General features: G+C 48.2%; 2 protein-coding genes across 2 annotated transcripts in view; both read right to left on the bottom strand.

Annotated features, from left to right (window-relative positions):
* Positions 1 to 22,506, bottom strand: part of HDAC6 (histone deacetylase 6) — a 1,945,770-nt gene extending 1,923,264 nt beyond the window's left edge. Inside the window, exon 1 of the mRNA XM_069647471.1 lies at positions 22,407 to 22,506. The gene's annotated coding sequence lies outside the window, so the exon portion shown is untranslated. The remainder of the gene's footprint in view (positions 1 to 22,406) is intronic.
* Positions 2,999 to 3,460, bottom strand: LOC138568753 (protein LDOC1-like). Its single transcript, XM_069646537.1, has one exon. The coding sequence runs from the start codon at positions 3,458 to 3,460 to the stop codon at positions 2,999 to 3,001; it is 462 nt and encodes a 153-aa protein (XP_069502638.1).
* Positions 22,507 to 27,299: the final 4,793 nt, after the last annotated feature.

The raw sequence follows: 27,299 nt of genomic DNA on the forward strand, positions 1-27,299 counted from the left end.
GTTCACGCAGCCGGGACAGCCGCTCTTGCCAGCGTGAGGATTCACACGCAACACAAGGACACGCAACTAGGACCACAGCGTGTAAAGAGTAGAGTAGCTTGCGTGCGATAAGCAAACAAAAGACCATGCAGTCAGAGCAGCCGTACCTGAAGAGTTCCAAAATCCGCGTGCGTTTTACCCGCAAACAAAGTGCACGCAGCCCAGGACAGCTCCGCTTGGAAACAGCGTTCGCGTGGGATTTCCACGCGACCAACTTCACGTAGTCAGGAAAGCAGCATGCAAAGAAATCAGGAACCCGCGTGTCAGAATACACGCGACTGAAGAGCACGCAGACAGTGCGGCCAACCTGTGACTTTCAGACAGCATCTCCAGGAATTCGCGTGTGGAAGGAAACACGCCGAAGAAGCCAAGGAAGTAAATGAAGAAAATGCGAGGACGCAGATCAAGGGTTTCAGCTACCAAACGCCATAATGGTTAAATCAGAAGCAGCGAGCGACGTATTCACGCTGCTTATGAACGTACTGCCAAAACACATGTGACTAACCGAAATCACGTGAATTTAACGATGTGAATAATGCAGACGTCGTTTTCCCAGCAGTGCATCAAACATTCTCCATTTAGAATAGAACGGTCTAGCAGTTCTATGATCATAACTCGTTCTGCATGAAGATGTTGTTCCAGGTCCAGGGGTACTATGTCCAGCATGCATGACAGAGGGTCTTGCCCCGCTCTGGATGTGCAAACTGGTTGTTAAATTTGTTGCGTGGACATAGTGCCTTACCCTATGTCTGTGTTTCTTGTCGTTTATGCTCGTGAGGCCCGGCCCCCGCCACTCGTGTCTGTATGGTAATGGCTGCCCCTGTGGCGGTCAGCGTATAGCAGATGAGATAGGCCCTTTAATTCCTACAGCATGAGGCCCCTTCCTCAATTCGGCCTCTGCGCTTCCTGCCTTTCACAGCTCCTTCTAGCTTTCTCTTGCTGTTCGTCTGGCTGTGCACAGATGTTGGCTGCCCCAGTTCCCACATGGGGCCTTCTTTTATTGCTCCCCCCCACATGTCCATACTGCGTTCCCACTTGCCTGCGTTAGTGCAATGCTTTTTTTTATGCCCCCCGCTTCTCCAGAGGGTAGCAGCACTCTTATCAGTGGTGCCCCGATTCCAAGTTAACATGCGAGGGAGCTGGTCTCTCTGCCGGCCGTTGATTCCCCGGCCCAGGCGCCAGGGTGGATCTCTCTTTATCCGTGCGCCTATTGGGGTACCCTTTGTGCTTTCCGGTGCGCTGTTTCACCCCTGTGTTGTAATTATCAGCTGCAGTGTTCTCATCCAGCAGGAGTCCCTCCCAGTGTCACTAACGTCGGTAATGTCCTCTTCTTTAGACGATAAGGTAGACTCTCCCCCCTTCCCCCAACTCCTCACCTTGATAATCATAGTTACAGAAAAAAGGGGTTAGACCGAGAGTAGTGTGGAAAGAATTGTTGTAAGAGAACTCTGCTAGGAGGTAGTAGAGAGACCCAATTGTCCTGTTGAAGGTTAACATAACATCTTAGGTATTGTTCCAAGGTGCCACTGAAGACGTTCCGTCTGCCCATTGGACTGAGGATGGAATCCGGACTTCAAGGCTCTCTCAATGCCTAATCGGTCGCATAGGTCCTTCCAGAATCGAGAAGTAAATTGACTTCCCCAATCGGAGATGATCTTCTTAGGTACCCCACGAAGACGGAAGATATCATTGATAAATGTCTCGACCATTCCAGCTGCTGTCGGGACCCCTGGTAATGGGGAGAAGTGTGCCATCTTAGTGAAGAAATCGATCACCACCATAATGCAAGTACACCCCCGAGATGGAGGCAAGTCAACGATGAAATCAGTTGAAATGATGTTCCAAGGCCCCTCAGGAACGGCATTGGGTTCCAAAAGTCCCACAGGTCTTTAGCGGGTACCGTTGCTGCGTAGACATGTCATGCACGATTGAACGTAACTAACCACATCCTTTTTCATATCTGGCCAGTAGAAATGTCTTTGCAGATAGTCCAAAGTGCCCTTGGTGCCTCTATGACCAGCCATCTTGGAATTGTGACACCAATTTAAAGCCAACTTCCGAAAAGCGGGTGTAGGTAAATATAATTTACCTTGCACAAGGTAGAGACCTTCCTTGATGTCGTATAAGATGTTCCTGGGATGTTTCTCCAACTCACATTTGCCTACAGAAGCTTCTTTCACCTGTCGTAAAAATGTGGATAGTACTCCGATCCGCTTGGGAAGAGGGAACATCAGGTCATGAGCACAATCCGATCCTGACATATAATCTCCTATGCGAGACAGAGAGTCCACGACTAGGTTTTGATGTCCAGGAATGTAGGTGATATCGAAATCAAACTGGGCAAAGAAGTGGGCCCAGCTTGACGGGTATTGTAGCACTCAAATTGTCGTAGTACTTGTAGGTTCTTATGGTCTGTTCTGATGGTAAAAGGGTGTTTACCTCCCTGTAGCAAATGTCGCCACTCCAAAGAGGCTGACTTCATAGCTAACAGTTCGCGCTCAATGACTGAATAATTCTTTTGGCTGGCATTGAGGGTTTTAGAAAAATAGGAAATCGGGTGTTCCACTCCTTGGTGTTTTTGCAGTAAGACCGCCCCAATGGTAGATGAGGAGGCGTCTGTCTCCACAATGAAGGGTCGGCTTTGATCCGGCTGTTGGAGAATGGGAGCGGTACAAAAGGCTTCTTTAAGATTGCGAAAGCGGCCTTCTGCTTCGTTGGACCATGAAAACGGGTTGGATGATTTCTTGAGCAAGGTTTAATGGGTATTATCCTGTGGGAGAAGTTGGAGATGAATTTCCGATAAATGTTTGCCAGTCCTAGGAATCTTTGTACGTCCTTGATGGATTTTGGAGAAGGCCACTCTAGGATGGCCGATACCTTGCGAGGGTCCATGGCGATACCCTGATTCGATAGAATGAATCCCAGATAGGGAATGGAGGTTGCAGAAAATACACATTTGTCAAGTTTGACCGAGAGATGATTGTCCCTTACGGATGTCCAAAAGATCCTCGGATGCAAGAAAAGTACTTTCCGTGCGCAGAAAAGTCTGCTGTAGTAGAGTCTTGAAAGCATCATAATCTTGTAAGACTGGATCAGGTTGATTGAGCAGAGGGGTGGCCCAAGCCAGGGCATTACCAGTCATGTGGGTAATCATAAAGCCTACTTTGGCGTGATCCGAAGCGAAAGTCTGTGGGCGGAAGGAAAAGTGGAGATTGCAAGCATCTAAGAACTCCTTCACTCGCTTAGGCGAGTCATCAAATTTGCCAGATACCAAAGGTAGCGAGGGTAGGTCTGCAGAACGTCGTTCTCTTTCCATCATTCGCTGTTGCAGTGCTGTGTTGGCAGCCTTGAGGTTCTGGACCTCCAGGTTAAGGCTTTGAACGGCAGCTACAAGTTCCTGTACTTGCTGGGGAGTTGCCATATCTTTTTCTTGTTGGCGTTGCAAACTGTCACTAACGTCGGTAATGTCCTCTTCTTCAGACGATAAGGTAGACTCTCCCCCTTCCCCCAACTCCTCATCTTCCTCTTTCTTCTTAGGTTTTCCTTCCTTGAGTCTTGAAGGTCTCTCTTTTTTTTAATGAAGGTAAGGACGCCCTCGATAGGATGCCACCGTGCCACTAAAAATAGGGGCAACGGGGGTAACCCCACCGGAGGTGCCAGCAGGGGAATAAGCCGGAGGCACAAAAAAAACCCTAAGAGACTTCCTTCAGATAGATGAGGCGATGTAAGCTGGTTAAGAACGCACAAGGAGTAGGCAGAAGTGAGTAACAACAAGGTCCAGGAGGTTAGAGGAAAAGGCTAAGGCAGTCCAAACTGCAGGCCAAGGTCTGGTACACAGCAGATCCAATGTAAACAGGGAAGAAAAAAGGAAGGATAAAGGAGAGGAGGAAAGTAATCAGGGAGGAAAGGGAAAGGTAGAAAAAACTAGGGGCTAGCGGGAGTAAGTAAAAAGGACTTCCAGGAAACGGGGCAGCAAAAAACGAGCAAAAAAGGAGAGGAAGCGAGAACACAGTGGGAGCGGCAGCAACACAGGAGGAAACCCGGAAACGTTGCAACGCGTATGTAACCAGGAAGTGATGGAATTTATACTTCCGGCTACGTACGCGTGCAACATCTAGAACGGTGCAGAAAGAAGCAGTGCCGGGAAACGCAATGGCGGACTGTAACACCAGCGATTCCTCGCCAGCGATTCCACACCCGCCATCTCTGCCGCAATATGACACCCAGATCCTCACCTCGTTGTCTGTGCACCTCCAGACATTCCTCTGTGCAGTCCTCTGCCTGCCGTGTCCTCCTGCTAGATGCTCCGCTCTCAGCTGTCTGATTCCTCCGATCCGTAAACAACCTACCCCTCTCTCCTGCCCGGTGTGTGGGAGCAGGCGTCTTTGCTGGACAGTCTCGCTCCTTCTCTCCCAGCGCCACTCCTCTGACACTGCACTCACGAATTCTGCACTTCGCCTCTGCATGTCGAGATCCACGTCAACCTCTTCTTCTGCCCGCGGGGTAGCCTCACATTATCATCCTCCCTTATACCGCTATGCTGTCCCCGGCGTTGCAGACTTTGTCATCCGCCGTTCCTCAAGCGGATGCTCTATGCAGCATGGGGCGCAATGGATTCGCCTGCTGCTCCTCTGATTTTTGTCGTCCAGGACCACCAGCCCTTCCCCACAATGTTTTTCCCTAGGTCCGCTCACAGGCGACCCAGTCTTGCAGGACCGAATCTTAAACACATCGAAACAAGGGGGCGCCGTCAAGCAGCCAAGCAAGATGGCTGCCTGATTCCGGAGCTCCGGCCCCACGATATCATAGGTTTTAATAACTCCTGCTGTGCCCAATGTTGGAACAAATTGCTAATTTCTGTGGCTGGGAATAAGTTCAGAGCACCTGGGGACTTAAATTGGCATCGATCCATGGTGTGATCGGAGTGCGAGGAGCAACTGATACCGTGCCGATGACGAGTGCTGGTTAGCACTGGAGGCCCAACGGCTTCTACATGCATCCTGACTGAAGCAGCTTGGTGGACCGAGTTGGGGGAGGTGCCTGGAACCCATCCCTCAGCAAGAACCCTGCAACAGAAAATAGGTGGCTATCTCCGAATTGCCCTGCGGGTGCCGGCCTGGACCCGTGGCGTATGGTGAACACCTGCGGAGGTGGCTGCGGGCTCCCTGACGAGAGAGGAGGAGCATGGACCGCAATGCCGCTGGCACAGAGTTATCAGCCATGATGTTGCTGGGAGGTGCGTAGCTGAGGAAGAGAGTGCCACGGAGGGCTCGGCTGGTGCTACACACCGGTTGAGAAGCTACTAGCGACCCGGAATCAACCATTAAACCTCTGAGTCACATGGGCTCCCGCTTGTGTCTGGGGATACGGGAGGTGTCGGGAGTGGATACAGTGGGGGGCACGCAGACTCACTTGATCACACTCTAGCAAGGCGGCTGGAGCGTCGGAGGTGCGGTTAATTGTGCAGACCGTGCCTCAGATATATATTGCTGCCCACTGTGGTCTGCTGCACAACCACGGGTAAATACTACACATTGCGTTTGGGCATTGGACTCTGGGTGCTGGCCTGAGAGGTGCGGCAGCACCTTTACAATCATCAACGAGTTGGGCCTTGAATCCTGCTACGAACCCTACTTCAAATGGTGCGATACTCGTCAGCTGGACTTGCAACGTACCCTACTTCACACAGTGAGATACTTCAGCTAGACTCACTGATGCCTACCACTCATGCACGCACATGCCGCCACCCATGATCCACTGGACACTGTGAGGCCATATGGGGTGAGGTGATGGCCCTGCCTCCCCCCCAGCGGCGGGGACATGCTGTCTTGCCGCACTGTGCAGCGGGAGCCACAGAGTCGAGGTGAATGAGGCCCCTGTGAGCCATTGTCAGTTTCATCGCACCCCTGAATCTGGCGCGCATAGAACACTGGGTATAGGGGGGATACTAGTGAACCTCCTGGGCAGTTGTAAATTGCGCGGGCATTGGAGTGCCACAAAGTCCTTGTACAAAATGCCAGACCCTGTTCAAAAGTTGGGCTAAGGGACATAATGACACCTTAACCCTTGCATAACCCTCTGGAGTTGGGGGAGATCAGGCGGACAGACATTTCAAATGAGAGTGCTGAGGTGGTCCCGGTGCCTTTACTAAAACATAAGGATTGTGGAGTGTGGGCGCTCTTGGGTGACTGCGGGCCCGCCCTTGCACTGATCCTTACTGTGACAAGCTGGTGTCGTAGCTGAAAGTGCTGGGGAGCGGGCTCCAGTGTGCGGGGGGAACTTCTTGGGGAGCCTGTGCTGGACTGATAATACTAAGCTGAGGTCTGGATGAAGATCCAGGAAACACCCTCAGATTGTGGACGATTGCCTGGCCGAAAGCCACTTTATACAGTGGTGTCTAGTCACCTTATTGAGCCTAGAGAAACATCTGCCTCTGGCAGTTGCGACTTATGGCCTGAGCCCATCTGACCTCTTTTCCGCTAGTGTGGTATCAAAAATGCTGTTAGGTTGATCTGCTACTGGTCGATAAATGATGCGTTGTCCCTCTGAGCAAAGATCCTACAGTAGGATAACTGGAGGCCTGTTGTAATTTTTTTTATTTAATTTTTTCATAGAGTGCCCCGCAGGTACTCTGTGGGGAGGGAGTATGATGAAGGGCTCTGGAGCCAAGAAACAAGGACCAATGGACTCCTATAATAACACCCCCGCTAAAGCCCCTGGACCTACAGAGCCGCCAGCCGATGAAGAACAGCCTTCGGCTTCTAACACCACCAGAGATGACCACCTTCTTGCAGCGATGCAGAATGGCTTCATGGCAGTGAACATGAAACTTGAGGACATGGTTTCGACCATAGGATCTTTGAAGTCCAAACTGGAGAAGGAGGGTCCCCGTAGTGCCCGTATCACAGAGGCGGAGACGAGGATTAGCGAGACGGAAGATAAAGCTGCAAAACACAACTGTTAAATGCGATAACCTGGAATCACATTCCCGATGAAATAACATCTTTATCATTGGGATTCCGGAGGCGTCCTGTAATGGTCAGATGGAAAAGTTTGTTGAGGATATGTTGAGAACAATGTTCGATCCATCTGAATTCTCACACTTCCTGGTGGAGAGGATGCACCGTTTTGGTTCTGGCTCTTGTCCCCAGTCCGGGGGCTCCTCCCCATACCAGGGACCTAATTCTGCGCATGGCCAGAGAAAAAGGGGCTCTGGGGTATGAATCCTCAGGTATCCACATATATCTTGACTTCTCCGCCAATGTACAGGCTAAGCGCAAGTCGTACGACTCAGTTAAAAAGCTACTGCGCATGAGGCAGGTTTAATATGCGCTACTAAACCTGGCAAAGTTAAACATACAGCATGGTGGAAGGGCGCATTTCTTTGAAAATCTGACAGAAGCAACAGCATATATCCAATCCTCCATTCCCATACCGCTCCCGAGAAGAGACCAAGGTGGCGGGGCAGACCCTCCATGTGTGCAATAACGAGCCTGATATCATGGATAATGACTGATTTTCACATATGGTGCTATGTCATTCCCCATCATTAACTATGGGTACACAAATTCCGAAAACTGGGGCAGGCTGCTGTAGGACGGCCATCTGAACAGTACCGTTCACTGCTCACGATGCACCCAAGGGGATATCCAAGTGTGTTCTATTGTTTTATGGGTTCCATCGTCGAGTTGGGGGTGATGATGATTAAAGTGTCAAGATTGGGGCTCATGACACACAAGTAAGGCATAGATTTGTGGGGTTTCACAAGTTTTATTTTGATGTTAAATATAATGTTGGAAAACAGTGCACACTGCTCCTCGACTACACGTTACAATCTTGTCCTAGGTTTCGTCCATCTATACTTGGGCCCCAATTTCTCACAATTAAGACATAACAGATAATAACATTGCATTCATGTCATGAAATATCCAAGGGCTCAACCACCCTGTTTAGTCACGAAAGGTGGTGGCGTACATGAACTGCCAAGCCCCATGGGTGGTGATGCTACAAGAGACGCACGCCCTGGGGGTCCTTAACGAAGGGTTTGCTGCGGCCCGGGGGCCTCAGGGAGACTACACTAATTATTCATTGCAATCCTGTGGGGTCATGACATTGATGCACTGCTCTATCCCTTTGCTCTATCCCTTTTTAAGAAACTAAACACTGCATAGACCAACTAGGCAGATATGTTATTTTATGGAATTAATTGGCAGGTATCACCACAACCTTGGTGAACTCGCAAGGCCCAAATGGTGATGACCCCGAGTTCTATGGTCAGGTGCTGGACATCATATAAAGGGGTGCCCACAGACTTATTATTTGGAAAGGGGACTTCAATCTGATATTGGACTGTGTGGTGAACAGATCCAGATCCACTCAACGGGAATTAACCAATGCAGGCCGCACAGTTTTCAACATAATGCAACACCTTGATCTTATAGACGTATGGAGAGGCTGCAACCCTGATATAGGAGAGAACACATACAATTCATTGGTTCATAATGCCCATTCAAGAATTGATTATTGGCCGGTAACTGCCACACTGATAACACAGGTAAAAGATAGCAAAATTCTCCCTCGCACAATTTCTGACCATTCCCCTATCACTACGACGTTGATATGGGAGGGACATGCCTCTCCCAGTCCCCCATGGCGCATGCCCCCTGGATGCCTGTCAAACCTGGTCTTTCTGGAGACGCTTCATGGTGGATTGGTAGAGTTTTTCCAAAGAAATGACGGAACGGTACAGCATCTCAACATGGTCTGGGAGGCCTTCAAGGTGTGGGTAAGGGGGGAGATGATCTCTATCTCTCCAGGTGCTCTGAAAGACACTAGACGGGAGCTGGGAAGGGTAGAAACAGACCTCAAGAAGCTAGAGCACGAATATGACAACACACAAAATCGTGCCTTGGTGGGTTGTATTAAGGGTAATCTCTTGAAGTTCAGGGAATTGGCAGATAGGAAGGTCCATTTGTTGTATTATCCCATTCGAGCGCGCAGATACGGAGAGGCCAACTTCTTGCTAATGCAGTTAGATCTGAGAAAGAGGTGCAGCATATGACGGGGATAAAGGGATCCGCTGGACTCACTCTTATTACCCCAAAGGAGATTAATGTGAATTCATAGGTTCTATGAATCTCTCTATTCAAGATCTGATGGCTGTTTCGGCTACAGAGCTGGAGAGCTTTTTAGATTAAATACTGCTTTCAGTATTGTCATTAGAGGCGCCACTGACAATTAATCAGCCAATGACCCCTGAGGAGATAACTGATACCATTATGTCACTTCCGTCGGGCAAGGCGCCTGGCCCGGATGGTCTGGACTTTGAATTATATAAGGAGCTGCGCATCACCCTTGTTCCTAACCTGCTATGTGTGTGGGAGGAATCGCTGCGGCTTGGCCGACTTCCCCCATCCCTTTCTGAAGCAGTGATTACAGTGCTGCTGAAGCCGAACAGACATGTTGCTGACATGGGATCATACTGGCCGTTATCCCTGATCAATTCGGACGCAAAAATGTTTGCTAAATTGCTGTCCTCACGGCTCCTCCCATACATGTCGAAGCTGGTTCACCAGGATAAATCGGGATTTATCCCTGGATGTTCTACAGCGTTTAATCTGTGAAGACTATTCGGTGTAATTTCACAATTTAGCCCGCAAACACAAGCGGTTGCTGCCTTACTGAATGCCGAGAAAGCTTTTGATTTGGTCTCCTGGCAGTTTCTGTTCTCAGTGCTGCGTCGGATGGGATTGGGGGATTTTTTCATTCAATGTGTCCGCTTATGCTTCCCCGGCTGCCAGGGTCCGCACTGGGGCCACACTATCTCCTGCATTTTTGTTGGGGTGTGGCACGAGGCAGTGCTGTCCGCTGTCCCCTTTACTATTTGCGGTCACTGTAGAGCCTTTTGCGTGTATAATGCGGCTCAGACACATTACTGTGATCTGCATATAGGTGACCCGCCACAAATAATCTCTCTTTATGCCTACGATTCGTTGCTGTACATATGAAATCCAGCTTTAAATCTGGCCCTGATACTGGAGGAGGTGCGGATGTTCTCCACCTACTCAGGATATCATTTCAATGAATCTAAGTCTGAGCTATTTCCGCTGAACAATATTTCTACCGCCCTGTCTGATCTGGCTGGATTCAGACGGGTCCCAGACAGATATAAATATCCAGGCATAGCGGTTTCACGCACTCATTGCTCCCTATTGGCCATAAATTATGAGAAGGTTCTATAAATGTTGGCAGACAAGCTGAGTCTCTGGGCCAGACCTCCCATCTCCTTGTACGGCAGTTAAAAATGTTAGTGGTCCCCAAATTGCTATATTTCTTCACTAATATTCCGGTATGGCCTGGCCACTATATTTTGATAGACTACGATCCTTGGCAATCAGCTTTACGTGGGGCGCGGGAACCCTGCGGATGAGATCGTAGAGTATGACCAGGCCATTTCAACAGGGTGGCCTGCAGGCCCCAGACTTCGAACTATACTACGAGGTCTCACAAGCACAATTGCCGGTTACTGGTATTCACCACAAGAACGGCCGATACAAGCAGTCCTGGATCAGTATGGCGCTTCTGCTTAGAGTTTGAGCACTATTTTTCCTTGCTAACCAACACTTGGACACATGCACATTCGACCCTGTCTGCACAACTGTGAACGCTTGGGCCACAATATTGAAGAGGCTTAGGGCATCTTCCCCCTACTTCGGTGCAATCCCACTCTGGAATTGTCTAGGATTCCCCCCACCCCCCAACATACTACAAGGACATACAGAGAGGGTAGGACCCCGAGGGAACACTGACATTGCATGATCTTTTTCCTGATGGTTCCTTTGTCACTCACACAGACTTCTCTGAAAAACTGGGTAATAATCCAATTTAATCACTACAATATTACAGGATGAGAGCAGCTGTCGGAAGGTGCTGGCCATTGTTCCCAGCGAGTCCAACGAATGTGAAATACTAGGGACTGTGGTTACTGATGGAAAACATAGAGGGTTGGTATCTAGGTTGTATAGGAAATGTCAAGGTGCTCAGACTATTGCTCTAAGTGCCAAGGAAAAGTCGGAGGAAGATTTGAATAGGTCGGGGGATGATGCTAAGTGGCTCAGCTGGTGTCGCTTAACAAAGGAAGTATCTCTTAATGCTAGACACAGGCTGATACAATTCAAAATGCTAAACAGGTTGCATTATACATCCGCAAGAATCGCTAGGTTTGCTCCCACAGCTTAAGGCGGTTGTGTAAAATGCGGCGGTGACGTGGCCGATTCTTATCACATGTACTGGAGCTGCCCGCAAGTAGCTCAGTTCTGGCCGCTGGTTGCAAACTGTTTAGACGCAATTACAGATGTCCCTCACACGCTTTCACCCCACAAATACTTGTTTGGTGACATTGGCACGGTATTGGTTAAGATACGCTGTCTCTTCAATCTGGGTTGTTTGATTGCCAAAAAATGTATACTGTATCATTGGAAATCGAAGGTTGCCCCGGATATTCAAATGTGGATTACAGAGATGATCTATGTTAATGTGAAGGAGGAGGGCTATGTTTCCCTGGCTGACACCAGGTTGCAGGCCTAAGGACATTTGGGAACCTTTCCGTGACTACCTGCGAAAGCAGAGATCAACTCGGTAAATGTGTAGTGACTTGATGTTAAAAACAATGTATGTTTAGCTTAATATCTGATTATATGTCTAAAATTGTGCTCAAAGTTAATGGCAACCTACTGTTGTCTAAAGGTGTTTCTGAGGATGTATGTCTTGTACTGCACTAAATAAAGTTTTTTTTTAAAACACACGAGACAAATGAAATACTCGACCAATCAGAATTTGGCTACAGATCTATGAGAGGAACAGAATCAGCACTTCTATTGATATGGGATGACCTGAAAATTAACGCAGACGACACCCAATCAGCCCACCTTCTATTGGACATTTCAGCAGCTTTTGACACAGCCACACAACACTAATAAAAAGATTGATGGAATGTGGCCTGCAGGAATCTGCACTAAAATGGATTACCTTATTCCTAGCAAACCGAACCGAAAGAACTTCCCTACCACCGTTCACCTCAAACACCAAAAATATATCCTGCAGAGTCCAACAGGGTTCCAGCCTCTTCCCTCTGCTTTTCAACATCTACATGTGCGCACTGATGAACATCATTCGATTTTACAGACTTACTGCCTACGCACAGGAACAAAATAACAATCCTCAACAACTGCCTCACAGACATATACAAATGGATGACAATGAAAAACCTCAAGCTGAATCCAGCAAAAACGGAAATTATGCTCTCACCCGCAGGGTTTGACGTAGGGGAACCCACAATTGGACTGGCCAATCGGCATGTGAACGCAACCAGAAACTACCAATGTAGTAAACCACCTAGGAATACCCATGGACAATCACAGGAACTGCAAGTCAACGCAATCACCATAAAATACTACTTCCTCCTACAACTACTCCGATGCCTGATACTCACAAGAATTACCTACGCAAACAGCCTCTACCTAGGAATGCCAGAAAGACTCACCAAGAAACCCCAAAGGGTGTAAAATACAGCAGCCACAATCCTAATAAGACTAAACAGAAGAAAACACATCACCCCAGCATTGAAAACCGTACACTGGTTACCAGTAAAAAAGCGCACCAAATTCAAAGCACTCTGCATTGCCTACAAAGCATTGCACAGACAAGAAGCGGAATTCCTCCAAGACAAGATTAGCCGGTATCACCCAGGAAGAGAACTAAGATACAGCAACGACCTACAAATAGAGACAAAACACCACGAATAAAGGAAATTCGTCGGTACAGCGTTCTCACGTCTAACACCTGGAACAACATTACCTTGCGGAAACCGCTCAAAACCTGGCTATTCAGCAGACAATGACAACCTAGATGGACACCAGCAATAACAACACCACAGACAAACAACTAGAGAGGAGACGAGAGGGACCAAAGAACTGCAAACAAGAACCTGGCTAGATACCGTCAAGCAGCATCCGAAGGGCCGCCCCAGAGAGACCACAACGAACTGACCGACTTTCCTAACCCTCTTCCCTTCCTGCTCCTCCTACATAACTGTTGCCTCTACACCAGATCCTGGACTAGCCACACTCAAACATACAGAGACCATTATAATGGCGACATCCAGAGTGATCCACCGACATAGCCCAATACCATCTAAAATGCAACAACACACCAAGATGCCAGACTACCTTACAGCTACGACCATCTGTGACTCTGAATCCCTTATGGACACTACATAACCAGTGCAGACCAACAACCCATCATAACCTCACAACACTAAAACCAACACAAAACACTACCACACCCCCGAGGCATGGAATCTTACCCATACGGTTACAATGCGCAAGGCCGCTCACAAGTGACCACATGCAAAACACTCACAGACGCCAGTTCTTCCTGGTTCTGAACCTATCCTCTCACCCTTTTCTCCACTAACCCACCCACACCACTTTTTTGCAGATCCACGTGAGCGTCTGGAGACTGCCCCTGGGTGGTAGCGTTGTTGTACAAATCAACTGAACATAACATAATGCCAGAATTGATACTATAGAAAAACATGCCCATCATGGCACTGCCTCACACTCCTGTTGGCTTTGCCTTTAAAAATGTCTGGTCACAAAAAAGAAAATATGTCCAAACTGGCTGCACAATGCAGGCAAGTCTAGATGCGTAATAATGCTCATCATGTTTTCTACACCCTTGATACCCAGTGATAAAAGTCATGACACAGTAAGAAATGGCTTGACTGGCTGCCCTAAATGCCAGTCTAGACACACAGCACTCATCATGCTTGCTTTGTCAAAGAATCCCAGTAACAAAAAGAAAAAAAGAAAAAAAAAAGTCATGCCACAGCAAAGAATGGCTAGACTGGGTGTCCTAAAATGCCAGTGTAGCCACATGAAAGCACATATCATCCTTTCTATTAAAAAAAAAACAGCATTTTGTACTGGCATCTATGATGGATACCCATTCAAAAGTGCATCGTGCTTGGGTTTCTAAATGGCCACCAACGGGAGAGCAGAGTGATCGTGGAGCTCTCACCCCCCGGGGCCAAAGACAATAAAGATAGATTTAAAGAGCCTTCCCCAGGCGAGGATTTATCAATGTAGGCTGCGGTGGTGGAGTGCCTCAGCCCGGATCGCTGGGGGACTTGCAGAGGTGGCTGTGTGACCTTCGTCACCGCAGTGTCTGAGGTGTGGAGGCACTCTGCAAGTGGCTAGTGCATGCCAAGCTAAGAGGTACGTTCGCAGACCGCGAGCAAGAAGAACCACTCGAGGAGACCCCGCAGCGGGCGAGGATCCAGTGTTGCTGTGAGGCAGAAAGCAGCCACTGTTGGACAGCGGAGGAGCCAGTCAGGAAGGAGCTGCCTGCAATATTGGAGGCCCACCGGGGCTGGATTAGTGGAGCTGGGGCTCCCCTGCTTGCGAGCACCAGATGGAAGATCGAGGCGGGACCGAGCCACCCAGCGCCGGCAAAGCAGCGTCTCATCAGAGAGATCGGGAGCATCCGGAGGGGCCATGCCCGAAGCCCACTATTTAGAGCTGTGCAGCAGAGAAAAGCACTCAAAGCGCCCAAGAGGCCCGGGATGGGGCGCACAGCGAAGAGGCAGGAAGGAGGTGACCCTTAGGGCTCAACTCCCCCTTAACACCCTTTGGGGGAGAACCATCACAGGTCAGCATGCACCCTGGCCCAAGGAAAGGGTGCAAGCAGGCAGAGGCTGGCCAGCGCAGGCAGTGATCAGCAGGCAGTGATAACCAGCTTTGAGCAGAGTGACATTGAGGAGTGGGGGAGCGTGGCGTGAGGCACCTTGCCCAAGCTTTGAAGCCAGCACTCTGCAGAGAAGACCAGGGGAGGATCTGTGGTGTTTTAGCTGGGCCGGCTGGAGGCCCATTTGAGGTCAATTCTGGAACTGCATATAGTACCTCAGCACTGCACCCCCATCCAGAAGGACAGCAAGGGAGCAAGAGCTGCACCACGCATAGGAGACAGTGACATGTGGGGCCCTGGCCTCCCGTGCCAATCCTGAGGCCGAACAGAGGGCTAAAGAGTCCATCTACATCTGCGATGTGTAAGGAAGAATAAGGTAGAGGCCATTTGGTCGGGCTCAGGGGAGAGTGATCCTGGCACCAAGGCCAGTAGGAGGGTCATTTGAAACCAACGGAGGAGGACAAACAGTGGCTCAACTGCGCACAGTTACAGGGAAGTTCCAACTACCCTGCACAGTCAAGGGTGGACTCACAAAGCGGCGGAGGGAGGAGATTCCTACCAGGGACATCATTTTAGGGTCGTAGTTGCGACCCCTGAGGTCTCCTTTGCTACCCCTGTGGTCTCCCTGGCTAGCCCTAAAAAATTAAAATATAAGCTCATGGGGCTGTGGCCAGCACCACGTGGCTCTTTATTTGTGGAGTGCTAGCTTTTGAGTTCAGGCCTCTAAAAAAACAGGGGTTTCCGAAAGTGTAACACTTTGAGCAGTGATCCTATATAAGAAAGAATAGGAATAACAAATAATTTGTCTTTCTAGAATTCTATACAATAATTGCTTGACTCATTAAAAGTTTATTTCAGGCACACTTAAGTCACTGATTTAGTCTGTTCTTAAGCACCTCAACTCAGCCTTTCATCCTTCTGAGTTGATTCATGAGTGCCAACACAGGTTGGGTAATATTGTATGTATATTTGTTCTATATAAAGCGTAAATGCTATATATAATAACACATTATTATCATTTGGCCTTGGACATCTGCTTGCATTCACAGTAATCTGGTAATATGGGCCTATATACACGGATATTTACGATGCATATGGTGATATATTCTTGCAGATGGTGATCCATTCTTGTATGAAATGTATATCATATTATTGTGATATCGTAACTATATTTTTCGTAGTGTACTTAGGAACAATGCTATGTGATGCCACTCCCTGTTTTGTCAAGGGGTGAAAGGTCATGTTCCATCGCTTCCTGTGATGTTACTTTGGGGTGTGGGTCAAATTACATCACTTCCAGTGATGTCAAAGGTCACGTGATGTCACTTTCGCTACCCCTGGAATTTTGGTGAAATTACGTTCCTGCTTCCTAGGCCCTGAAAAAATGTCCAGAAGAGGGCCGAAGGATACAAAACAATATCAGGGTTAAGAGGAGGGGGCTGGGCCCCCTCAGGTACCCCATCAAACCTGCCTACGCACTATGTCCAAAAACAAGGGGAAGGACATGCAAACTGCCCCCAAGTCTGTTAAGAAACCCAGAAGGGCAATCTGCAAAGACTCAGGCGCAGAGACAGCAAGGTACCGGCTGGGGGAGAACAGGGGACAGGGACAGGAGAGGATTTGGGGGCGCTGGCTACAGGGTCTGTGTAGTAGCTGCACAGCAGTGGTATCGCTAGGGGGGCCCTGTGCCCCTCTGAAATCCTGGCCCCGCCCTTGTGCCCCCACACCTCAGCTGGGCTTCTCTCTTGCACTGTCAACGCAACACAAAACAGGAGCTGAACAACAGGATAGTGTACCGTTGTGCAGAAATAGATAGTGAACAGAGGCTGTCATAAGTCTTCATAAGCACTCGGCTGACTCATAAGCAAAATCAAAACAGTTCAGTGTTAAGAATATGGGGCCAAGCCAAAGTAAACACTTTAGGAAATGTATTCAGTTGAACAGAAGATGACAGTAGGCACTGCCTTAAGGAGCAGGCACCAACTGACCATATATAGAACACTCTCAAAGCACAACATTCTGGAAAGAACATATTACCTCACAATGGTGCATGTTAGTGATGAAGCAATGTACATAATATTGAATGAATGGACACATGTAAAACTATGATGAACTGATGCCCAATACACATAAAAAGTAATATCTCAACACATCTCCTCCCCTACAATATCGAATTCATTCAAGATAATAATCTCTTAACCAAAGAGGCTTGCTCCTCAACTCTCTCCAAATTCACATTCACATTGTTATCATTCAATGCATTATTGTCTACACTCTTATTTGCCTTTGAACCAGATGACAAATCATCCTCATTGTCACCCTCCGTACTTTTACAATCCTCGACTGAACCACTGTTGTTACATTTCACTAATCTTGACATGGACCAGCATTCACCTCCCTCCATGATAGCTACATTTCCTCCAACTACAGAGATTCTTTTTGGCCCAATGAATTTGCTTTTGATACACTTAGGAGACAATCTGGGTTTTTTAATATAAACCATATCTCCTTTTTTCCAAGCTATAGAATAGCAAGAATGCAATCATTTGGGCAGTGGTGGCCTCTCTTATCGCCTTCCACTCAAACCACTTAGAATGATAATCGACAAGAACAATTAAGTACTTGAAATCATTTCCTAAATCTTGCAGGGGACCGATCAAATCCACTGCAACTTTTTTCCAAGGCTCATGTGGAACACTCACAGGTCTCATGGGGGTCTCCCTAATAACTTTACTCTTGTCACTCTTTTCACATTCTCTGCAACCCCTCACACATCTCTCAACCTCACTATCGTTTCCTGGCCACCAAAAGGATTGCCTGATATGCCTTTTTGTGCCCCCCATGCCTAGATGACCATGATGTGCAATATTCACTAACTTTGGTTTATCATTGCAAGGGGGAACCACCCTCACTCCCTTCCTGAGCTGAAAGCCATCCTCTGACAAGCTTAATTCTTCTTTTATTCCATAGTAACACTCATATTTCTTCTCAATGAGATCTCTCCTGGGCCAACCTGTTTTGGTCCACATTTTCACTTGTTTTATTATTTAATCCAAATCATCAGCTTTCTTCCACTCATCTCTCCCTATGGCTTCATATATGCTCAAACCATGTTCAATACTCACTTCCCTAGAGTTCTTGTCTTGCACAGGCAGTCTTGACAAACAATCTGCCACAATGTTGTCTTTCCCAGGTACATACACAACCCTAAAGTCATAAGCTAGCAAATCAACCATCCATCGGGATATTCTGGGTGAACCTTTGGCCCACTCCACACTTCCCAACAATTGAACTAATGGCTTATGATCAGTTCTCACAGTGAAGGGTTGACCCCAGAGATAAAATTTGAAGTGCGCAACAGCCCACGAGACTGCTAACGCCTCCCTTTCAACAACAGAATAATTTTCTTCAGCCCCCCCTCAAAGGTCGAGAGGCAAAAGCGACGATATGTTCCACCTTGCCAGCATCAAACTGAGAAAGAGCAGCACCCAGACCCAAGGTACTCGCATCCACTGCTAGCACAGTCTTCCTATTGGCAACAAACCCCCCCCCAAGGAGGGCGCACTCACAATACAATCTTTGATCTTCCAAAAAGCACTCTGACACTCATCAGTCCATACATACTTTGTACCCTTTTTTAACAATTCTCTCAAAGGAGAGGACATGGTGGTAAAACCATCAACAAACTTGTGGTAGTACTCCGCCAACCCCATGAATGAGCGCAACTGCTCCTTGTCTTGTGGTTGGAGAGCACATTTAATACTGTCCACCAGAGATTTCTTGGGGGAAATTCCTTCACATGAAATTCTGTGGCCCAAATAATCCACCTCTTTTACAGCAATTTTACACTTTTCCCTCTGCACCGTCAAACCAGCTTCTTTGAGTCTAACCAACACGGCTCTCAACGTTTCATTATGTTCGAGTTCATTCTCCGCAAAAATAAGAATGTCATCTTGAAAGACAGTGACTTTTCTTAAACCTTTGAGTACTTCCTCCATCACCCTCTGAAAAAACAGAGACCGCGGAGGCCAAACCAAAAGGCATGCGGTTATATTTGAACACACCCTCGGGTGTGATAAAAGAGGTGAGATGCTGGCAATCCTTGGATAACGGAACCTGATGATACGCTGACAAAAGGTCAATGACAGAAAACAACTTCGGCTCACCCAAAGTCGACAGAGTCTCAGAAATGTTTGGCAGTGGATGTCTCTCAACAACAATGTTCTGGTTCAAACTGCGAAGGTCAACACACAATCTTAGCTTCCCATTGGCTTTAGCTACTTACACAACTCGGTGGCCGTAACTGGCTCAAGAACACCCTTGCTAACCAAGTTATTAAGTTCTTCCTTAAGTTGAACTCTCACTTAAATGGTACTTGCCGCACCTTGTGCACAACAGGCTGCGCATTGCTTTTGAGCTTTATATGATGCTCAAATTTCTTCAGTTTGCCTAACCTTTCAGAAAAAACCTCTGGGAAATCCTTGGTCCAAATATCTTCAACTTCTGCTATGTTCACAGGATTGGGAGCACTGGCCTGAACTCGCACCCCTAAGTTCTTTTGCTCCTCCCAACCCAACAAGGAGGTACCTTTCTTTGCTACAAGTACCATAGCTCGACAACTTCTTTCTTTATACAGTATCTTTGCCGTAAATTCTCCCAGAATGTCTATGGCAGATTCTCCATAACCACAAGCCCTGACACTGGTGGGCCGAATCACAGCTTCACTCTTTTTCAAAACACTAACTAGGGTATCTCGGGATATAATAGTCCAAGGCGAGCAGGTGTCTACCTTCATGACCAGCTCGCACCCATCAACAAGACAAGTGTCCACCGGGCCCTTCGTCTCCCCAGATAAGGACGATATTTCAAAAACATACTTGGTGATCGATTCACTCACATCCGACACCTCTTGTATATCATATCTCCTCCTAACATTTTCTTCTTTGTTATCTTCTGCTCTGTGTTCCACACAATTGACAGCAGAGGCTTTACAGACGTTGGCAAAATGTCCTTTGCTCTTACATTTGAAGCATTCACCAAACTTAGCCGGACAGGATGGAAAATTTGCGCTGTGTCTGGAGCTCCCACAGCGAGGGCAAGAACCTCTCGTGTTCCAGTTCCCTTTTTTTCCACTGGAGAAGTTAGGCTTCTTCTTTTGGTCTACAGCACATACAGCCACCGATGGTGCAACAGATTTATCCACCCCGAGTTCTTTAAGGTACTGAGACGTTTGCTCAATGCTCCTGGCCAACTCCACTGCCTCATCCAGACTCATATCCTTGGGAAGGAGTTTTTCTTGAACTCTGACATTGTTGGTGCACCTGATTAACTGGTCTCTGATTAATGAGTCACCTAACTGTCCAAACTCGCAGGAGTAGTTCACGGACCTCAAGCATGCAATGTACGATTCCACAGGTTCTGACTTTTCTTGTATTCTCTGGAAAAGTCTGTGCCTCTCAAAACTGACATTTTTCTTTGGCTCAAAGTGATCCCGCAGACGACCAAGAGCCAACTCATATTCATCCATGTCGTCGGATCCCGAGACTTGATTTCCAGCAAGGCCATCAAAAATTCTGCACCCTTCCACGCCCAAATTGTGTATCAGAAGAGCTTTGTTGCGTGCAGCCGAGTATCTGTCTCCCCCCATAGCCACTAGATAGTTCTCAAAGGCATCTTTCCAATTATCCCACCTGAGGGAAGGCCGGCCTGGTTCATTTAGAAAAGAGAGGGGGGGTGGTATGGACGCAGCCATGCTGATCAGTAATGCAGAGGGAAGATAATAGAACGTAGGAAACCAGTATATCTTCCATTAATAATGCACAATTTGATCTGTGGTTATGGCCTTAGCTTTTAAATATAAAGTCACAATTAAAGTATTCCCGGCAGGGGACAATGGCAGTCTACTAGATTCTGTGACAGTTCCAGAATGCAATTGACCAGGTAAGGTTTTGAAGACTTTCAGCTGTAAACCAGAACGAGCGTTCTACAGCAAGAGCAGGAAGCCGCCAGTGTGCAGAAACAATGTTGCAGCAGGGACGAAGTCACAATGGCAGTGTTCGGGACGCTTCTGCTGAAGCGATAATACTACAAATCCAAAAGGGGCGGGGCGAATAGTGCAGGGGGCGGAGCTTGCGCATGGCACCTCTCGGGGCTCGAGGACTGCCGAACCTGCTTGGTCGCTCGCTCACTTTGCACGCTCGAGAGCTGCAAAGCCGAGCTGGTGCTCGCGCTCCACTGCTCGCTCTCCGAATGCGGCCCGAGGGCTGCAGAGCATGAGCCGGTGCCCGCACGCTCTCCACACAAGGAGACACCCCTTCCGCACCGGTCCGCACCCCCAACTTGCCTCAGCAAAACGCGTTGCGTCGTGGTCCGCCTCTCGTTTCTCCTGCGGATCCTCACTTCCTCTGCCTGCTGTCACGGCCGCAGGGATATCGGCGATCCACAAAGCAACAAGAACGCTTACGCCGGGGCAGCCACACGATCGGTCCTGAAAGATCCTTGTCGCCAATGTTAAGAATACGGGGCCAAGCCAAAGTAAACACTTTAGGAAATGTATTCAGTTGAACAGAAGATGACAGCAGGCACTGCCTTAAGGAGCAGGCACCAACTGACCATATATAGAACACTCTCAAAGCACAACATTCTGGAAAGAACATATTACCTCACAATGGTGCATGTTAGTGATGAAGCAATGTACATAATATTGAATGTATGGACACATGTAAAACTCTGATGAACTGATGCCCAATACACATAAAAGAAGTAATATCTCAACATTCAGTTCCCTCTGCAGCCAAGACCAGCCCCGCCAATCAGAATGTAGCGCACGAAACCGCTAATGATGGGCCATTAGTCACTGAATGGTTTTGTGCCTGCATTCTGATGGGAGCGGAGGTGTAGTGGGGTGAGGGTAGTGTAGCGGCCTACCCCTTGGCTTCTGGGCAGGCCACACTCTGCGAGCATGCAGAGGACAGACGCAATAACTGCGAGCATGCAGAGGACAGACCGCAGGGGGAACCTGCAGATTCCGGATCACCGGACTAAGGCACCGTGGCTGGGGGCACCCAGGCCCGGGGACGCAATCACACGGCAGAACAATAACAGTTGGATGGTGTTGCCCAGCAGGAGCACCATCGGGATGCAGTGCCACCCCAGTACGCCTTCTGCATACTGCGCGGCTCCCACATGGTGCAGATAATGAGGACACAGGAGTCAGTTCTTAAGCGACTGAGGAGCCGGAACTGGTTTGTCCCTTTTATTAGTTAGGTCACATGGCTACCACCATGTGACCATGGCACAAGTCCTAGGAGCTACCATGCTCCCAGAAGGGGTGACATACAACAGGTAGTTGGTGTGCAGAAAAACCTCTCTGCAGGAGTGGCTGTGACGTAAAAAATTCCCTGTCATAGACACCCTCCCCCCACCCCCACTTTTGTCTTTGTGCCCCTCCTAAATTTGATTCCTGGCAACTGCGAGCCTTCCAGATCCTGAATCATACCGTAAATGAGCTTCGGAGCAGCTACTGTGTCTACGATATCAACAACGGGCTGTACTGTGTAATTTCAAAAGCAGATGAATATGCATATACATTTCACTTCAAGAGCTGGATCGTATGCACTCACCCGATGCTGCCTGGAATCACGATATGAGCGTTCCGTAAAGGGTGGCGTAAAGTTCCGACCCGAGAAACGGCCCATAGCAAAGCTCCGCCTTCACCACATCACGTGGCCCCTCTGAATCACGTGAGTTTGAACGTTCCCTTCGTCATCTTTTTTGCACGAGCGGGAAGGTAGGAGCGCGAAGTGAAGGCGTTTGACGACGAGCTCGACAGAGCGGGAGAGATTCATCCTTTGCAAAGCACATATCGTATAGTTGGTTTGGTACTTGAAGCACATATCGTATAGTTGGTTTGGTACTTGAATTTGGTTTATGGTAAATCTTAAAATTATCTCATGTTGATTGTTACTTTAATGCAGAGCGGAACTATTGGAGAAGGGGTATTTTTTTGTATTTAGGTGGTTTGTAATGTGCACCAGGTGCGATTTACTTTAAATACAGGCGGAATTTAGTTTTGTGTCCTTCGTTATTACAGCGTATTTTGGGGATATTTAATGTGCGTAGGTGGTGCTATTTACTTAAAGTACAGATGGAGTCAGGTTTTTTGGGTTTTCTCATGCAGATGGGGTATTTGCCCGGGTGAGAAGTGTTGTGGGGCTCGGTAAAGCGCGTTTTTTCCTCCTTAATGGGACTTCCACTGTACCAGTGGACAGTACAGCGAATATATTTACTTATCCTCCCCACTGGAGAGGGGAGGAGGTCTTGAGGATTTGTAATGCGCATCAGATGGGCTATGTAAGTGCAGCAGATGGGATATGTCTTTTATGCAAACAGACGCATTTAGGTACGAATTTCCAGCATAACAGTTCAATTATGGGGTTGTTTATTTGCCCCTTTGTAATGTGTGGCAGACAAGGCAAAAGGGAGATCTTATATTGCTTCCATTATCAATCACACATTTAAAGTCCCTATGAGACCCAATAGCATTGTTTGTTTAAAGGTTTGTCGAATCCACAGGATACTTTCTAAAATACCCTTATGACATCATGGCTTATTTCACGTGTTTCTGATAAGTCGTCGTGAAGTTTCACGTAGGACGTCTGTACGTGCTTAGGAAAAGAATCACGGAGTAAGCAGCGCTCCGTGCCGGGCACAGGCAAATGTTTGTGTGTTTATGACGCGTTTGCACCATACCTGCCTACATTTGAACAGAGCCCTTTGTTTATTTTGCTCAAGACTGCCTTCTTATTGGTCCTGCTCACACGACCGCCCGATTAAGCCAATCGGAAAGAGGATTGGATGGGACCCGCAGCGAAAACCCGGAGACTCCAGGTTCTTCCCCTGAGAAGAGGCTAAAAACCCGGAGTCTCCGGAGAAAACCCAGTGGTTAGGCAGGTATGGCTTGCATCTCTCGTGAGAGGTTCGGAGCGCCAGGTATATGTAGGTGCCAGGTATATGTAGGTGCCGGTGGGTTTGTTTTTCCTATTTTGATTTTGATTGCACCAACAGCGGATCTTTTCTGTGTGTTTTTGGCTGGTGTCAGGGGTGTTGCTAGGTCTGGAAAAGACCCGGGGCTATGCTAATGTTGGAACTGTCAGGACTGGGGGCTAGCTAGCCTTTTGGTTGCAGCTCCTGAGATTCTATCCAGGGCTACAACTAAAAGACCAGGGGCTATAGGCCCCTAGACTCCCCTCCCCCAGCAAAGCCTCTGGCTGGTATTATCCCCATCCCAGCTCCCCCGTCCACAAAAAGAAGTGATTTGTGGCTGTGCCATGCATGCCGAGGGAATTTCTGGGCAGATGTTGTTTTTTTTTCTCCAAATGCAGCTGCCAGCAGCAAGTCGGATTATGCGCCATCTTTCTTCGCCCAATTCGCGCAACACGGCTTTCACTGTTAAAGCAGCAATGAGCTCACCCAGTTAGACATTAAGCCCCATGCCGATCCCATGTTTACCACAGCCCAGCACTGCTGCACAGGCTCACGTGGGCTTGGATGCCTCTGGGGCTGCCAAGCCCTCATGCGCTAGGGATAATATATGGTTCGCCACCGGAGCACGGGACGAGTGCGGCGGCAGCCCAGGGCTCTGGAGGAAGAGCAGTGGCCAAGGGGCTGAAGTTCCCCTCGCATGATTTCTGTAGCTTTACTGCCTCTGCGAGGTGAGGGGCTCTGATTTGAACATTGCAGGGAGATGTGCCTAATTTTACCACAGTGCTTTGATCTGTACCGGCCAGTGTCTTACCACAAGATGTCTTTCTTGATTTCCCTCCGCACTTTTTCCACTGTTTGTGTAAAACAGAGTTCCTGCACTGTCTTACCGACTAGGTGTTTGCATGTTCTTGTATACTTTGCTAGTAAACAGTGAAAATGCAGACTCCTATGTAGTCTTACCATCAAGATTACAATGGAGTATTTCGCCTTAAAATAGCCATACTGTAGGCAGAGATCTTCATTCTGTGGGGCTTGTGATGCAGGACGGCAAGCAAAGAGAAAATAATTTTTTTGCATCAATTACCGTGCATGGTGTCACTGCCCTCACCCCCGTGCCCCCCCCCCCCATGCACATGTCCAGTCAGTGCGACGTGGCCACGAAACAGGAAAAATGCGGCCTGGGCGTTTGCTTTCCTTGCATTCTTCCACGCTGTATTGTTGCATCCCGCTGGTGCTGCCAGCGTCTTCTTGCCTGGGATGCAGCTTCTCGTCTCATCCCCCTGCACCACAGTTGGAAGGGGGAGCCGGGAAGCAAGCGTTTCAGGCCTGTGCCGATCCCTCTGCTTCCCTCTTCCCCCTTTGAACTCACAAAGGCGAACGCGTGGGGAGAGGAGGCAAGCAGGAGGGCCGGATCACTGCAATGCTGGTCCCTCTGTGCTCCCCAACTTGGTGGCCACGAGGGAGAGGAGGCGAGTGGGAGTGGAAGCACGCATTGCCAGTGTTGTATGCTGGCTCCCCCATGGCAGATTGCTGGGCTTCAGCCATCTGCCGTGGGGGAGCTGGATATCATACAACACCGCCCCCCCCCCCGCCTTCTCAACCCTGTAGTGCATGGGACGGCTCTGGCCGGGTCCGAGATCCGGCCAGACGGGATCTCGGGACCCGGCCTGCCTTGGCCATGACCAGGCTTTACCAAGCCCCAGCTTTGGAGAGGGGAGCTGGGGGATCTGTGACCTAATCTTTGAGGTGTCCTTTGCCCAGCTGTCACTCGTGCATTTCCTGCATCTATTGGCTCATCCTTTTTTTTCTTTTCTTCTGTCCTGAAAGGGACATCACGGGTATCAATGGGCCATGAACATCACTGTGGCGGGAAGGGGGGGGGGGATCACTGTTGAAAGCAGGCATTCTACATGCTGGACACGTTGTTGTTCAAATGTGCATTTTACACATTCATAAGTGAAGGGTCATTTCCAAGCTCAAAAAACGCTGGTGAAACTTGCGTTCGCTAGTTTTCTTTAGAGATGATCTTCTTTTTTTTCTTTTTTTTTCTTTCCGATCACCACACCAATACTATGTCATTGGTGTGCCCCTTGCTTTGTGTTTTACCACAGGTTATATTTGTAAAGATGTTATGTTTATCAAACTGGGTTTGGTTTTCGCTACAGAGGCAGAAATACCCCAACCCATCCTTTGGCCACACATTTTATAGCATTTCCTTTAAGTAATTGCAAAAAGTCGTTCGATTAACAAGTTTTGCATATATTTTTTGTTTTTACTGTTTTAAACACATTAAAAGAAACATATCAATACACATAATTATATTTCGCATATATAATGTCTCAGCAGCGGTCTGTCAACCTTTTGAGCTAGCCTAGTAACCATCTACTATAGAGCGAGTCTATGCATCCCTTGATGTACTGACGTCACTGCATTACCAACAGTATTTTGGGTGCACCGCTGTCATAGAAGTGATTTAAAGTGGAATTCATGTATATCTTCCTGCTGTGGGTGCCAGGGCTTCGCCTACATGGCGCCGCATCATATGTTGCAGAGAAGCCAGGGTTCCTCATGTCTGGCTTGGCAGCCGCGGCAGTCAGCTGCTACGTCAGTGCTGTCACCAAACTGCAGTAAAAGCTACATGGCTATCACTTGATGTTTCCGAAACTTAGCTCAGTGAGTTAAGGATTACCACGTCGGATTCTACGTAAGATATGTAGATGAATGATTGGAATACCCCAGGCTGGACTTCTCAACTATTCTATGCAGGGAATAGAAAGGGTAAAATATAACGGGCTGATTCTCTCTCGCTTTAATATTTTTTGTCTCTGAGTGTGGGTCACGTTTTCAGGTATGTGCTCTGACTGCTCTGTTCTCTCTGCCAGGTGGGGTTGACTGGCCTATAGGGAACTTTGGAGATTTCCCAGTAGGACCCTGCACCCTAGGAAACAAAACATGCCTATTTAGCAAAAAAGACCTGGGATTTATTTGTACGGCAACTGCAAGGCATACAAAGGCAAAAAGACGTTGTAAAATGTGGCCTCAGTACCTGCAAATGCTTTGGAAGCTTTTTACCACATTATCGAAAGAAGCACATTTGATTGCTTTTGTGAGGTACTGCTGTGGAAAAGAAATATTGTAGAAATATTTTGTAAACCAATTCGGGGCAGAGCAACTGCATCTGTAGTCTGCCATTGTTAAGTACATCCTAAATTCCAACTGCCTAAAGTGGGAGGCGTGTGTTGGTATTTGCATGGATGGTGCTCCTTCAATGTGTGGTGCTAGAGCTGGGTTAAAAGCAAGTGCTGGCAGTAGCTCCACATATATTGTGGACACACTGTGTGATCCCCAGGAAGCTTTGCCTGTGCGCATTATGGGGAATGGACTCTCAGAGTTGCTGACTTCTGTTGTAAAGATTGTACATTGTATTAAGCTGCACTGCACAGGAGCCTGTCTGTTTGTCACATTATGTGCAAACATGGGACATGAACATGCTTTGTTTCACACTGAGGGCGGGTGGCTCTCCAGGGGGA

The sequence above is a fragment of the Ambystoma mexicanum genome, chromosome 2q (assembly GCF_040938575.1).
Source record: "Ambystoma mexicanum isolate Mex_15411 chromosome 2q, UKY_AmexF1_1, whole genome shotgun sequence".
NCBI classification, from domain to species: Eukaryota; Metazoa; Chordata; class Amphibia; order Caudata; family Ambystomatidae; genus Ambystoma; species Ambystoma mexicanum.